We start from the raw sequence: 16343 nt of genomic DNA, 5'->3' as shown, positions 1-16343 counted from the left end.
CATCATAAGAAAAATGGTCTGCAGATGAAACTGTATATACACCATCTGCACCAAGATAGCTAATATGTTTTGATTTATCTTCTAGACTCTTTTTCATTCTATTTCTTCTCCTTCAAAGATGAAGCAGAGCATATAATATCAATGAGTGAAAAATAAAATCTTTTGTAATTTCAAATATTTCATATTCATAGGTAATTGATATTTTCTTAAAATAATTATGTACTACATAAATAATCTCTTGCAAAAAGATAAGAAAGGGTCTTTGAAAATTAAAAATATAAAAATATTCCTTGTGGTCAATCAAGTACAGCTTGACAACAATCAAGTAATAACAACATTCAACAGCTTAGGTATATTCATTGTGGAATGTGAAATGTCCTGTGGTATGTAGTTAGTGCACTGTGATGAGCAGCGGTCTTGTCCTCATCATGTGCAGTGGTCCTGTCCTGGTCATCTTTCAAAAGTTCCATCCTCGTACTCGTACAAGTCACATAACAACTCAACTGTAAGAAAAATAAATCAGTAAATTAAACTAAAAAAGAAACACAATTCTATCCTGATATTACAATTTCTGGTTAGGTTCCTACAATATCACTGCCTGAAACACACAGTAATCCCTGCATAAGTCGGACCAATTGGGGGAAAGCCAATCCAAGTTATTAAAGAATAAAAAGTTGCTCAAGGGATTTTTTTCACATTTTGCACCTGTTATCATTAAGAAATGAAATGGTCTCTGTTCCTCAGGTTTCTGTCCTGTCACCCACTCTCTTTCTATTATTCATTAATGACCTTCTTAACCAAACTTCTTGCCCTATCCACTCCTACACTGATGATACCACCCTACATCTTTCCACGTTCTTTCAGAGACGTCCAACCCTTCAGGAAATTAACAGATCACGCGGGGACGCCACGGAACGCCTGACTTCCGATCTTTCTAAAATTTCCGATTGGGGCAGAGAAAATCTAGTAGTCTTCAATGCCTCAAAAACTCAATTCCTCCATCTATCAACTCGACACAACCTTCCAGACAACTATCCTCTCTTCTTCAATGACACTCAACTGTCTTCCTCTTCCACAATGAATATCCTCGGTCTGTCCTTTGCTCATAATCTTAACTGGAAACTTCACATCTCATCTCTTGCTAAAACAGCTTCTATGAAGTTAGGTGTTCTGAGGCGCCTCCGCCAGTTTTTCTCGCCCTCCAACTGCTTACTCTGTATAAGGGCCTTATCCGTCCCTGTATGGAGTACTCTTCGCATGTTTGGGGGTTCCAGTCACACAGCTTTGCTTGATAGGGTGGAATCGAAAGCTCTTCGTCTCATCAACTCCCTCCTCTGACTAACTGTCTTCAGTCTCTTTCTCACCGCCGAAATGTTGCATCCCTTTCTATATTTTATCGCTATTTTCATGGTAACTGTTCTACTGATCTTGCTAACTGCATGCCTCCCTCCTCCTGCAGCCACGCTGCACAAGGCTTTCTTCTTCCTCTCATCCCTATTCTGTCCAACTCTCTAATGCAAGAGTTAACCAGTACGCTCAATCATTCATCCCTTTCACTGGTAAACTCTGGAACTCCCTCCCTGCATCTGTATTTCCAAATTCCTACAACTTGTCTTCTTTTAAGAGGGAGGTATCGAGGCATTTGCTCCCCTAATTCTGGCTGACGGTTTTGGCACTTTTTCTACTCTTTGGAGAGCCAGCGCTCAAGTGGGCTTTTTTCTAACTTTCTTTTTTTTGCCCTTGGCTGGCCCTCTTCCCTACGTAAAAAAAAAAAAAAAAAAAAAAAAAATGCATGAAGTAAATAGGAATTAAATATATGGTGCACACATACACATGCAGCCACAGTGTACACACACACACACACACACACACACACACACACACACACACACACACACACACACAGCTCAGTGGTTAGAGCGCTGGCTTCACAAGCCAGATGACCGGGGTTCGATTCCCCAGCCGGGTGGAGATATTTGGGTGTGTCTCCTTTCACGTATAGCCCCTGTTCACCTAGCAGTGAGTAGGTACGGGATGTAAATCGAGGAGTTGTGACCTTGTTGTCTCGGTGTGTGGTGTGTGCCTGGTCTCAGGCCTATCTGAAGATCGGAAACAATGAGCTCTGAGCTCGTTCCGTAGGGTAACGTCTGGCTGTCTCGTCAGAGACTGCAGCAGATCAAACAGTGAATTACACCGCGTAGTGTAGTAGTTAGCACGCTCGACTCACAATCGTGAGGGCCGGGTTCGAGTCCTGGTAAGCAGCAAGGCAAATGGGCAAGCCTCTTAATGTGTGGCCCCTGTTCACCTAGCAGTAAATAGGTACAGAATGTAACTCGAGGGGTTGTGGCCTCGTTTTCCCGGTGTGTGGAGTGTGTTAATGTGGTCTCAGTTCTACCCGAAGATCGGTCTATGAGCTCTGAGCTCGCTTCGTAATGGGGAAGACTGGCTGGGTGACCAGCAGGCGACCGAGGTGAATTACACACACACACACACACACACACACACACACACACACACACACACACACACACACACACACACACACACACACACGGTAGTTAAAAATATGAAGTCAAAGTGGAGAGCAGTAGAAAGCGGAGTGCCACAGGGGTCAGTATTGGCACCAGTACTTTTCCTCATTTATATTAACGACATGCCAGAAGGAGTGAACAGCTACATAAATTTGTTTGCGGATGATACGAAACTGTGTAGAGTTATAAAGAAAAAGGAGGATTGTGAAATACTGCAAGAAGACCTAAATAAGATCTGGGAATGGAGTAAGAAGTGGGAAATGGAATTCAATGTGAACAAAAGCCATGTCATGGAAATGGGAAAGAGTGAAAGACGACCTGTGGGAATCTATAAGATGGGAGATGGAGTAGAACTGGAGAAAGTCAAAAAGGAAAAGGACTTAGGAGTGACGATGGAAGAAAACAATCAACCAGTAAGCCATATTGATAGAATTTTTAGAGAAACATATAATTTGCTGAGGAATATTGGAGTAGCATTTCACTACATGGACAAAGAAATGATGAAGAAATTGATAAATACTATAATAAGACCCAGATTGGAATATGCAGGAGTAGTGTGGACCCCTCATAAAAAGAAACACATAAGGAAATTGGAGAGGCTACAAAAATGGCTACAAGAATGGTCCCAGAACTTGAAGGGATGACATATGAGGAGAGACTAAAGGCTATGGATCTACCAACCTTGGAACAAAGAAGGGAGAGAGGAGACCTGATACATGTCTATAAATTGATCAACGGAATGGACCAAGTGGATAATGAGCAACTGATCCTGAGAGAAGAATATGACACCAAGCACAAGATCGCATAGTAAAAAGCTGAGAAAGGGAAGATGTCTGAGAGATATTAAAAAATAAAGTTTCCCGCAGAGATGTACTGAGACGTGGAACAGTTTAGATGAAGAAGTAGTGTTTGCAACGAGTGTGCACACTTTTAAAGTAAGATTGGATAAGTGTAGATATGGAGACGGGGCCACACGAGCATAAAGCCCAGGCCCTGTAAAACTACAACTAGGTACATACAACTAGGTAAATACACACACACACACACACACACACACACACACACACACACATGAATACAAGTAGTAAACAAAGAATATATAAAACACCCCCTTAAAAAAATGGCACCTAACCTGTTTCTTTATTGAATTTCATAGTGGTGGCCTTGGAGGCAAGGGCAGCCATGAGGGTTGGGTACTGTGGGAAGGGTGCCACTTTCTCCCACCAGTCTTGGTCTACGGTGGACCAGTAGTGCAGCAGCTGCACACATGACACCATCACCTGCGCTACCTTCCTATTTTTATTACTTTTATCTGAAAACATAAAAATGCAGAGAAAAGAACATCACAGACACTGCATGCTTACAAAATATTCAGTCAAAAAAGTGAATTTTTAGTGTTTTTATTTAATTAAAAGTTGAAAATCTTTATTATCTATGCTGCATTCCTACGAACTATAAATTATTTTATAAGTGTATACAAGAATCTCTTTACATAAAGAACATATTTCAATAACAAAAACAAGTAATTGAAATTATATTACTTTTTACCTTTTACTGCAGATTTGTTAAAAAGAAAAGTTCAACTGAAAAATTTTCTCTAAGTTTACAGACAATGAAATCAGGAAGAGAAGAAAATTGATACGAAACACACATATCAGTTGAAACAGCTATGTTGCAATAATAGCACTGAATGAGTGTAAAATTAATATAAAGTACTTTTCCCTGAATGTTAAACATCGTGATCTGCTAAAAACCTATACAACACAGTCAACTTCATTGCCAGGCTACTGGCAGATCAGAGAATTTGAAGAAAATGTAAAAATAAACTAGATAAGAGTTGTGAAGCTTGTTCCACCTCTGACCATGACTACATTAAAGATAAACCAATTACATCAGGAAGGATCAGTCATCTACCAAGTAGAGGTCTACAGTGTGCAGAAGTGTAGGAATACTTTTCAATGTGATTACATTGTATATAAAAAAAAAAAAATCATGCACTCTAGGTACCTGTGGGATGAGTTGCTTCCAGTGTCTGGTAAATGTGCCACAAGAAAATCCCCAAAAGCTGAGCGGAGCAGCAGCAGTTGGTGTTAAGCCATGGAGGTGAACTTAATTTCACCAAGGCCCAAGTCATGTCCAGCAGAGCTCTGACAATGTTTACCTCAGGGACACAGAGCTTCTTAACCTTCTTACACAACTGGCTAATCAGACACACGCCTGTAAAATTTCAAGGAAAAATAAAAGATTAAAAATTATATGCAGAAAAGAAAGTATGTATGAATATATCTTCCTTTTATTTCCTACATCAATGTAAACACACACACACGCACATGCACACAAACACACACACAGACACACACACACACACACACACACACCGTGTAGTGTAGTGGTTAGCACGCTCGACTCACAATCGAGAGGGCCGGGTTCGAGTCCCGGCGCGGCAAGGCAAATGGGCAAGCCTCTTAATGTGTGGCCCCTGTTCACCTAGCAGTAAATAGGTACAGGATGTAACTCGAGGGGTTGTGGCCTCACTTTCCCGGTGTGTAGAGTGTGCTGTGATCTCAGTCCTACCCGAAGATCGGTCTTTGAGCTCTGAGCTCGCTCCATAATGGGGAAGACTGGCTAGGTGACCAGCAGGCGACCGAGGAGGTGAATTACACACACACACACACACACACACACACACACACACACACACACACACACACACACACACACACACACACACACACACACACACACACACACACACACACACACACACACACACACACACACACACCATGACAATCAGACCACGACTGGAGTATGCAGCAGTACTGTGGTCACCTAACATGAGGAAGAATATCAGGAAAATTGAAAGGCTACAAAGAGCAGCCACCAAACTGGCTCCAATCTTGTTGGCTCTTACGTATGAAAAGAGACTGGAGAGACTGGAATTACCAACACTGGAGCAGAGAAGAGAAAGAGGCGACCTGTTGACCATCTACAGAATAATGAATAATATGGAGCTTCATGATGGGATCGACCTGCTGAAGAGGAACAAAAGGGACACAAGAGGACATGGACTAAAACTCAGAAAAGACAACTACAGAAGAGACTTCAAGAAAAACAGCTTCCCCAATAGAGAGATAGATATATGGAACGAAGTGGATAGAGAGGTGGTGTGTGCAAAGTCTATACATGCATTTAAGAGAAAATTAGACACTGTGAGATACAGAGACGGGAAAACACGAGCATAGGCTCCCCTCCCATAAAATACAACTAGGTAAATACAACTAGATAAATACACACACACACACACACACACACACAAAATATACATAAAAATTCATAATTTTTGAAGATCCAGCAGTCCTCAGGTCATGAGGTTACCAGATTTTGTATTCAACTGAAAGTGTATATGTAAGTAATTAGGTGGAGATTGTTCCAAATCTTCCTGGAGCAGGTGTGAAAGTAGACATGATCCAGAACCAACTTAGCTCTGGCCTACATGGCAGAGTTGTGCATAAAGGGATCCTGATGTCAAGAGAAAGTCAATACCTATGTGGCCCTCAGTGAGAGCTGACACATCTCCAAAGAAAGGTTGTGCTACACTCCTAAGGCATTATACCTACTTCATCAGACAGACAAGAAAACCAATCAGGCAAGAATAGTTCAGCACTCAACTTTGGGTTATATTCCTATATATAGTACAACAAAATTGTAAGATTGTATTTTCTAATAGAGTGAGTGACTACAGAAGAGCAAATTCCTCTCTGCATTGTGGAGGTAGGAGAAGCTATGACTACAGTACTGTACCTGAAGACACACACAGCTGGCAGTGAGAACAGACTGCCGCAATAGCTCTTACATATGCTTTGGCTTCATTCTCATTTCCGAGGCTCAAACAACACTCCCTCAATGCTGACACCAAAGATTCACTACTGAAAAAAAGATGTGCAATTTCTAAAGTACTAACACCAGAGACAGCAATATATATATATATATATATATATATATATATATATATATATATATATATATATATATATATATATATATATATATATATATATATATATATATATATATATATATATATATATATATATATATATATATATATATATATATATATATATATATATATATATATATATATATATATATATATACAGGCAACCCCTGCTTAACGAAGGTTCACACAACGAAATTTCGCTACAACAATGGTTTAATTTTACTGCCATCTGCTCGTTTAACGAACACCAAACTCGCTTTAACGAAGTTTTATCTAGGTAATTTTTTCCAAGTTTGAAAGGCCCGCCGTATCACGCAAGCTGACAGGCTTTTGAATACACCAGCGCCTCTCGTGGACAACATGCGCACCACTCATTGCTCCTGTTCAAAACAATAACAGCGTCAGCACCAGTTCATCTTCCCTTGCTCAATTTACCACCAAAACACCCTGCAATGTTGTCTAGTGTTGCTAAGAAGACCAGGAAGTCTCTTACTCTAAAAGTGAAGCTGGATATTATTCACAGACACGAGAGAGGCAAGAAAACTAATAGCATTATTCGCCACCATCTTGACTCCATCTACCGTCTCTACTATTTTCAAGTCAGCAGACTCTATTAAGAAGGCTGGTGAGACCGTATCTTCCTTGCAAGCTAAAAGAACCACCTGAACTCATGACTCTACAATGGATAAAATGGAAAGCCTTGTGGAAATGTGGTACATAAGTTTTGTATGTGATATCAATGATGCGCCCTTTGTTTACATTCCACAAGTTGTCGGTTAGTGTCTTTCCCGTTTCACTCTCCCTCCCTTCATAAATTTAAGATCATTAACATTATAAAACATACATACATTAGTGTACATTATAATAACTTAAATTAAACTGCCTAAATGTTTAACTTCATCATTTTTACTTTCCTTAAACCTTTCACTGTACTATGATGCACTCTCGCTTTGTTCAAGTCAGGGGTTAAACTTGTTATAATGGGTTCGTTTAACGAAGTTTTGCTTAATGAAGGTTTTTTTAGGAACTTAACTCCTTCGTTAAGCAGGGTTGCCTATATATATATATATATATATATATATATATATATATATATATATATATATATATATATAGAGAGAGAGAGAGAGAGAGAGAGAGAGAGAGAGAGAGAGAGAGAGAGAGAGAGAGAGAGAGAGAGAGAGAGAGAGAGAGAGAGAGAGAGAGAGAGAGAGAGAGAGAGAGAGAGAGAGAGAGAGAGAGAGACACACACACACACACAAAAGAACATTAAAAAAAAAAAAAAAAAAAAAATCATGAGTTAAATTCTTCATGATCTATTCTGACAATAAGAAATATTTCTCATGATCGAAATTGGTCTAAGTTATGTAGCCTGTATTTCTTTTTCAAAATGTACATAGGAAAACCCACAGGGCAACTGAAAGGAAAGTAAATGCTCTTCTTATCTACATGACAAATGATGAACAAAACCTGTGAAAAAAAAAAATGGATTTCTTGTTCACATTAAGTGAACTGAAGAGTTTTTCCCAAAAAGGTTAACTGATGTCCACAGGCTTCCCTACATTTTGTAAACCAGCTCAAATCATTATTTGGTAGCACCTTAACAGGAGTACATGAAAACAAATACAATCATATTGATTTAAAATTTCAAAAAAACTAAAAAATAAGGGAGACTGCAAGCCTATAGGCCTAAACACTACATGGCAACTCTTTTATAAAACAAACCTATCTATATCCACCTATCACCTTTTAAAATCTTCTTACAAAAATCTATCCTGAACATTAAGTCTGAATCATAAACACCATACTTTTTCACTTACTTATTTCTTTCTACAGGATGCTTCATGAACTTAGAAATGTCCTCTGCTGTCTCCAGTAATCTAGAACGTATTCTTCTGTTAACAATAACATCCTGGGAAAGAAAGATATGGATTAGTATGTGACTATAGAGCCTTGTGTATGCTCTAGGAGTTGTCTCATGTCAATAACTCACTGCAGTTAAATCTTTTCCTTTGAAGTGGAACCCCCATACTCGTATATGAAAGGCTTTTATAGGTGAAATATTTACGAGAAAACTACACGTAAGTTTCATTTATAGTTAAGAAATTTCCAGATTAAATTAAGGAAAATATAATGGGAAGATATATATAAAGCCATCTTGTAAATGTGTCTAGTAATACACATAACCATTGTTCATCCTAAAAGAAAAAAAAAAAAAAAAAAAAAAAAAAATTCTCTCACTTTTCTTCTTATTATAACCTCTTTATTAATAAGTTTGTCATATCTACCACTCTATCGGACAACCAATTCCTTCCTAGCTCTTTCCTTTGTCTATCTTTGTCAAGATTGAATCCAATACTTTTTTACCTTATCTGACTGGTAAGATTCTTGTCTACATCAACCATGTAATATCCTTCATAACTCTTTAAGATTTCCTCCTAACTAATTAGATTCAAAAGCTTTGTCATCATATAATGCACCACTTGAGTAATCTTTCATGATTTTACATTATGCTACAAGATTAAATTCTAATATACTTGCATGAGGTGGTGCAACACTATATTAAACAAGAGCAAAGGTTAGGAATGTACAGCATTTGAGTTCACCTTAACTTGTATGGGTGGCAGATGAGCACTGATGGCTTGAAGTGTGCCAGGCTCTGAAGAAGACTTGAAATTATATAAAACTTGAATTGCAGGGCCAACTTGACTCTCATACCATTCTACAGGATCATCTGAATTTTGCATCAGCCTGTAAAGAGTATAGATAGCATATTAGACTTATGATACTCAGAAGTTTTGCCATATTTACTCTTATACATTTTCTGTTCATATAACATGCAAACTTACAAACAAATTAACCAACCTGCTGTGATCGCCACCATTCTCTGAAACAGCCACACTAGTCTGCTGCAATCTTTCAACAGCCACACCAATCAATTTCCGTTCAATATTTTTGTCATTCTGAGAGTTGAAGGAAATAAAATCTAGCATTAGGCAATGTACAAAGTCATGTAGCTTTTATAAATAACTATTCATTTGCCACATGTAGAGACACAACTGTCAAGGGTAACAAAAATCCACTCAGGTCTTAGCCTCATTGATAGTGTCAGACTCACATTTTCTCAAGTGTCCTGAAGGATACATTTTCCTATCTGGCAAAAACTTATCATGGGTAGTTTACTCCACTTTCAGACTTTCAGATAAATTTCTTAGCATTTCCATTGTTTCCATGATGATCCAAAGCTGAACATCACACCACACTTTAAGATACTGACACCCTAAGTTCCCCATTTATGTTAATGCATATGTTTTTTAGATCCTTCTTAAAATTTCAATTCATTACAAATATGGGCCCAGGACGACAACCTTGGAAGTAATGACAGAAGATGACTTAAAAGGTAAAATTGGAAAAATGCAACAGAATCAAGTTTATTCATGCAATTCATCCATTCTTAAATATGCATAAAGCCAAGCAATGAATGGCTGAAAAAAATGTATACTAACCTCTCTCAATCCTTGTGAAATGATACCTAACCATTCTGAAGGTAAAGCCCAGCTAGTACAGTGAGATGAGTCTGCAGCTGCAGAGGTGGACATAGATAGCGCTGTGCACTGGGATGCAGCTGGGGCACTGCATGAGAGAAGAGTGGCAATGCTTCTGGTCTGGGAAACCTGGCCTGGAAAAACACTGAACTTGAGTCAATATTCTTACACCATTAGATTCAGAATAAAAACCTTTATATTTACTACTTGATATTTATTCCTATGGAAGAAATACTCCAATCTCAAGTTTCTAACATTTCATCATAAGCACCATCTTCATCATTATCACTTTGAGATGCTCCATACATGAGCATGTTTTGGTCTTGTCCACCTAGTGACAGCTTACCCCTCTGCATTCACAGACTTAGATCTAACAGACTTTTCTAGACCACTTTATATGTGTTGTACAAAGTTTTCTTCATTGTCTTGAGTCTGTCCTTATAAACTTCACCAACTACTACCACCTATTTTCATTCTGTTAACCATCACTCTCTTGACATGCCCAAACCACATCAGTCTTGTTCTTACACTTTTCATTCAGTCTTTCAGTCTCAAGCATTCCCTCAATGTAACCCAACCACCCCAGTCTACCTTTTTTCACTTACAGACTGATACAATTACAGCCCATGACCTAATGGTTTGCTGACTGGGTGAGAGAAGCTTTGCAATATTAGTCCCTGCTCATTAGATACAATTTTAGCACTTCTACCTTTTCCATGTATTACCTGACTGTCTTCTCTAATACTAAATTAAAATCTATTTGCAATATTACTTCAAGAGGCACAGACCACTATAAAGAAATACAAATAAATTAACGCTAAGCTTAGTCACGAGCAGAAAACAAGTAATCCGCATTAATTTCCATCATTTTGTGTTTTCTTGCAATACCAATACTCTTAGAGTTTAAGATTTTAGAATGAGAAACACAATGAAGGAAGTATGTTATGTTATTTAACCTTTATCTATGACTGTACAAAACACAATGATAAATAGCTTCCCTAGACAAATAAATTACAAATGTACACCTTCACATTGTGCTGACATTTCACAGTACACAATGCTTCTAAACATGAGACACAAGATATTACTCTTCTCACCTGCTGGGGAAGCCACATTAAGCCTTGTTCTCTTTACATTCTTCTGCTGTGACACTTCAGTCTGCACACCAACACACACTTTTGCAGGCCGCCGGGAAAAGTCAAATCTTGAGAAAGAAAAGAAGTCTACTGTATTATATGAAAATTTATCAGACATAAGTCCCAATGTGATGGCTGACTGAGAGAATAAAAAGAGAGATGGAAAGAAATTGGTTCCCCAGCAGAGAATGCATGACTGAAAATAGACTAAACAATCAGATTAATAGTGCCGAGTCAATGTCTGATACAGGAATAATCACATGTAGATTTTGTGGGTTCCTGCAGCTTCGTTTCCAATGGATGCACTTTCTTTACCCATGTGAAGCTTAAACGCAAGAATGGGTACACATATAAACAGTGAAATGCATGTAAAAGAAAATTGTTGTATCTTAACAAGTCTATCTGTTTTGAATGACTACTTTATCTTACACATTTACACTAAGTATTGAAGAGACATTTGTTGTTCCATGCCTTAAATAAATAATTTCTACTATTATCTATTCAACATAAGCATTCAGGTAGCCACTGCTCTCTACTTCAGTGACATTAAACTGCCCCTCTCCAAAACAATGAACATTGTTTAAAACAAAATCTCAAAAAAGAAGTTCCAGATCTCATCTCTTGCTAAATAATATTCTCCATTAAGTTTGGAGCTCTATACTACCTCTGCCAGTTACTTTTCCTCCTCCCAGATGCTAATGATACCAAGAAAAACTCTAACACATCCTTAGTGTCTGATACAAATAAAATGGAAAATCATACCTTATATTGTTCTTTAGCAGAGACAAGTTGCCAGGTATTTTATGTCCTTATTAAAATATATAAACAATCAATTACTGGGAATGGTTGTGGTCATTAGGAGAGGAACACTACACTCATTTCTGCTGTGATTAGTGATTTATACTAATTTTCCACTAATCTTCCAAAGATTCATCAATTGTCATTTTTTTTTTTTTTTTTTTTTTTGCCAGGTAACAGGACAAGAGATTGAGGTTACTTCGACTCCTGACCTTGAGAGCACATGCACTATTACCTTGAAGAAATACTAAAGTCTGCATCCTTTCCAAACATTGAAGAATTTTTATCAATCCTTGGTCTCTTGCTTGGTACTTCTGAGACCTGTGATGCCTTGGGCTGCTGCTCCAACTGGTGACAGCGGTTGAGAAGCTCCTCAACTTCCCTTTTCTGTAACAAATCCTTGAGTCAATAAAATAATCACGAAGATGAGTCACATCAGTGATGAATGTTGGAAAGTGAACATTAGTGGTAAGCAGAGTGTTGGCACAATGAAAAAAATCAATAATAATAATAAAAAAAAATAATAATTGAATAAAAAACAAAAATGATAATAATAATAATAACAAAGGTAACAATGAATCACAATAAAAATAGTAATAGCTAATAAGTTCTTTTTATGACTCACTACAGAATATTTAGTTTTATTATGGTTTAAGCCAGTGGTTCTCAAACTACAGATCACAAGATGAATGTTGATGGGAGGCAGGGACACAGATGAAGTGCATATATAATCACTGTACATCTTTCTTCTTACATTACTATGGGTCAAGAAGGACTAAAGTGTTCTAAATAATGTTCAAACAGATGTCCATTATCATATTACAGTCCCCTAAATGTTCTCTGGCTGAAAAAAAGTTAAATCAAAGAGCAAAAATGGAGAGATATACACAAGGATCTGAATATACACACATTTTGATAAACAAACATATCATAGAAGTTTTGAGAGTCACCAGACACAGTAATATGTAATAATTGTCCACAGTGATGTGTTACGATTATGGATCTCACCTTAAAATGAAGTTCTCCTTGTAGTTTATCAAATGCCATGCTTTTCTCCTTCAGTTTCATGTCTGCTTCTGCTGCCTGTTTAGCTAACTAGAACAAAAATAAGACATTACAAACATCATGACTGTAGAGGTGCAAAGAATTTGTTAACTATCTTGATGCCATAATCTGTGATTAGACTAGGAATACAAATAATCCCCATGTAATAAAAACACTAAATAATATTGTAATTCAATATAATTAGCAGCTGTACTATGGAAGAATCTTGATGACATTGTAAAGCAAGGCTCATATTACACTAATTTCTTAAAATTTCACACAAACAAAATAATGGCAAACCTTTTCTTTTCCTTTACTTTCCATCACCTCAATGGCAGCATTGTGGTCCAGGCGCTCTGTCTCTAAAGCAGTCTCCTTCCTCTTCAGTTCTGATCGCAGCAGGGAAATCTGCACCCAAGCACAATATTCAACATCAAATGCTTCACTTACTATTCTACCTTTAAAACCATATTAATTTTACAAATATCCGTCACATCTGCTAACTTGGCTCATTTGTTGATCTCATCACTCATTATCATAAAACATCATTACTTTCTCATACATCTAAGTTGTAGTCCATCATCTCTTTAGTAGTTTCCTTAAATTTTACCTAGTCTTGATGTATTGATCACATAAGCATTCCATGCAAAAATATGTAGTTTTGTCATGATTGACGGCATTGAACAAACAAATAAATAAATAAATATGTCAATAAGACATAAATAAATATTATCCTACTTCATACAATTCAATTCTTACAAATACAGTACAAGGAAAACTCAGTAAGTGTCAATTTTCCAAACTGACCTCCAATTCTACAAGCACTCTGTCAGAAACATAATTTGAAATTGCATCAAATCTTACCTCTCCCTGCATCATAAGAATCTTCTCATTAGGATCTGTCTTCTCTTCTCCATCCTTCTTCAGCAGGGCATGATTGCTTGCTCCACTTGCATCACTTCCTGACCAGTAGTTAGTGGCACTCTTGGCCTTATTGGCACTGCTCCTTGAACTTACTACAAGACTGCCATTTCTTGCTGGGCCTGAAACTGTCTTCCTCATTGATGTGTTTGGGTGTGAACTGGTGCTTGAAGTAGAAAAGTCATCGAATCTCCTCATGTAACTATTAGATACATCTTTCTTTTGATTAACAGAGCTATTATTGTTACTGAATGAGTGATGCAAGCTGCTGCTCCTAGTGCTGCATACTCCACTGTCCCTTACACTGCCATTGCTCACTACACCTGCAACTCTCCTGGATGCAGTTTCAGGGTGGTGCTTACTGTGAGGTGCTGTGGCTTTGTGAGGACTCTTCTGGCCACGGGGGACATCTTGCTGCTGTGTACATAATTGTGTGGCCAGTATCATGCATTCTTCCATAGCATTTTCATCAAGCTCTCCCCATTCCTCTTCATCCATTGGACTGTGCCTACAATGTTCTGGAAGGGAAAAAAGTTAACATTCATAGAAATAAACTCATATTCACTCATAGGTCACTTTCTGGAAGAGCATTCCCAGACCTGTCTTCAGTTCAATGAAGCATTACCTAACCTAACCTGGGTTAGGTAATGCTAGATTAGATCAGTGTCCTTAAGGATAGACTACTGATTTCAGAAATTTTCAGTGGCATCAAAAACAGAAATACTCATTTTTCTTGGTAAAAGGTGACATTTGATGATAGTTTAGCTTACCCACCAAGTCCCAGAGTTTGTTTGGAGTTCGAAGTCAAAAACAATAGTGAGTAGAGTGGCGTGCCCTGTCTTAATGTTTACCGGATTTTCTAGCCCTGCTGTCGAGGAAGTACAACAGAGGGAGGTGCTGAGGATGGAAACAGTGGCACAACAGACAGACTTGGTTTAGGGGGTCATGGTAACACCTGCAATTTCCTTAACGATATCAATCAACTCCTTGCCAGAACTGTAACTGGTGACTGTCTGCTGCCTACCAACACACACTCTTGACGCTTGCCACAAACACACATACGCACGTAAACATGCACACACTTACACGACTTCACGCGCCTCAGTTTGTTTGTTATGACTTTCAGGAGAGTCCGTGACTGTCTTTTCTTCGGCGACTTTTCTTTTCTTTTTTTTCTGTAAGAGGAATACAATCCTAAGAAAAAAAAAGCTTTGAAAAAGTCCACTAAGGCGCCAGTCCCCAAAGAAAAGTCAAACACATCATCCACAACTGGGAAGGTATAAAGTGCCGATGACGAAAAGTCCTCTACAGCTACTAACTGTGTATGGGAGAACGCCGATCCAAAGGTTACACCGACAGCAAGTGCTGAGTGACTCCCAACTCAAGCTCAAGCTCAAGCTCAAGCTTCCTCGTGTGAGCTTGAATAATTTCGAATGTTTCATGAAAATACATTTAAAGACATTGACTGTATCTATTTATCTTTGCGCGTTTTAAATGAATTGGGCAAATTCATCGCATACTCATCAGTCACCAAACCGTTATAAATTTTGCACCTTCGACGAAAAATTAGTTTATTACTACTACTACTACTTTTACTACCACTACTACTACTACTACTACTACTACTACTACTACTACTACCAGCAACAACAACAACAACAACAACAACTACTACTACTACTACTACTACTACTACTACTACTACTACTACTACTACTACTAAACAACAACAACAACAACAACAACAACAACAACAACAACAACAACAACAACAACAACAACAACAACAACTACTACTACTACTACTACTACTACTACTACTACTACTACTACTACTACTACTACTAATAATAATAATAATAATAATAATAATAATAATAATAATAATAATAATAAAACAACAATTAGTCAGGGCTGAGTCAATAGGGAGCTTTAAAAGATTAAATAAATTCATGGATGGGGAAGATAGATGGAATTAGGTAGATTAAGCACACTGGGACTGCCTCGTAAAGGCCTGGCGACCTCTTGCAGCTTAATTCCCTCCTTGCCTATGTTCTTAACAACAACAACAACAACAATAACTACTACTACTACTACTACTACTACTACTACTACTACTACTACTATTACTACAGCTACTACTACAGCTACTACTGCTACTACCGCTTCTACTACTACTACTACTACTACTACTACTGCTACTACTACTATTATACTACTGTTACTATAATGCTGCTGCTTTTGTTGTTACTGCTGCTGCTGCTACTATTACTATACTATTAATATTACTGCTATTGATACTTGATTTTGTCTGTCTTTCTCTTCCTCCTCCACTTCTTACACAGCATTTAATACTACTGCTGCT

General features: G+C 37.8%; 1 protein-coding gene across 5 annotated transcripts; it reads right to left on the bottom strand.

Moving 5' to 3' along the window:
* Positions 1 to 165: 165 nt before the first annotated feature.
* LOC123517940 lies at positions 166 to 15189 on the bottom strand. Of its 5 annotated transcripts, XM_045278415.1 has the most exons (15): positions 15065 to 15189; positions 14341 to 14496; positions 13922 to 14100; positions 13358 to 13465; positions 13022 to 13108; positions 12249 to 12400; positions 11177 to 11283; positions 10041 to 10213; positions 9400 to 9497; positions 9141 to 9285; positions 8355 to 8446; positions 6336 to 6460; positions 4539 to 4748; positions 3664 to 3843; positions 166 to 503 (listed from the first exon to the last, which is right to left on the bottom strand). In XM_045278415.1, exons 2-15 carry the CDS (start codon positions 14474 to 14476, stop codon positions 451 to 453), a joined length of 1845 nt encoding a protein of 614 aa, XP_045134350.1. In that variant the 5' UTR covers positions 14477 to 14496; positions 15065 to 15189; the 3' UTR covers positions 166 to 450. The 5 variants fall into 5 exon arrangements, with proteins under 5 accessions (XP_045134350.1, XP_045134346.1, XP_045134349.1 ...); XM_045278411.1 differs by having other exon boundaries at positions 13922 to 14496; XM_045278414.1 differs by having other exon boundaries at positions 6336 to 6457; positions 13922 to 14496.
* Positions 15190 to 16343: the final 1154 nt, after the last annotated feature.

Source organism: Portunus trituberculatus, chromosome 43 (genome assembly GCF_017591435.1).
Source record: "Portunus trituberculatus isolate SZX2019 chromosome 43, ASM1759143v1, whole genome shotgun sequence".
In the NCBI taxonomy this organism is placed as follows: domain Eukaryota; kingdom Metazoa; phylum Arthropoda; class Malacostraca; order Decapoda; family Portunidae; genus Portunus; species Portunus trituberculatus.
Note: the sequence above shows the minus strand (reverse complement) of the source record. Positions and strands in the feature narration are given on the sequence as shown.

What these genes read in the sequence shown, in the direction of transcription:
- LOC123517940 (XM_045278411.1), bottom strand. Translation starts at nt 14,476, where the DNA reads ATGGATGAAGAGGAATGGGGAGAGCTTGATGAAAATGCTATGGAAGAA. An exon ending in TGCCACCCATACAAGTTAAG is followed by an intron (nt 8,447 to 9,140) that starts GTGAACTCAAAT and finishes TTTCTTTCCCAG; the next exon opens with GATGTTATTGTTAACAGAAG. An exon ending in CATCCTGTAGAAAGAAATAA is followed by an intron (nt 6,461 to 8,354) that starts GTAAGTGAAAAA and finishes TCTTTTTTTCAG; the next exon opens with TAGTGAATCTTTGGTGTCAG.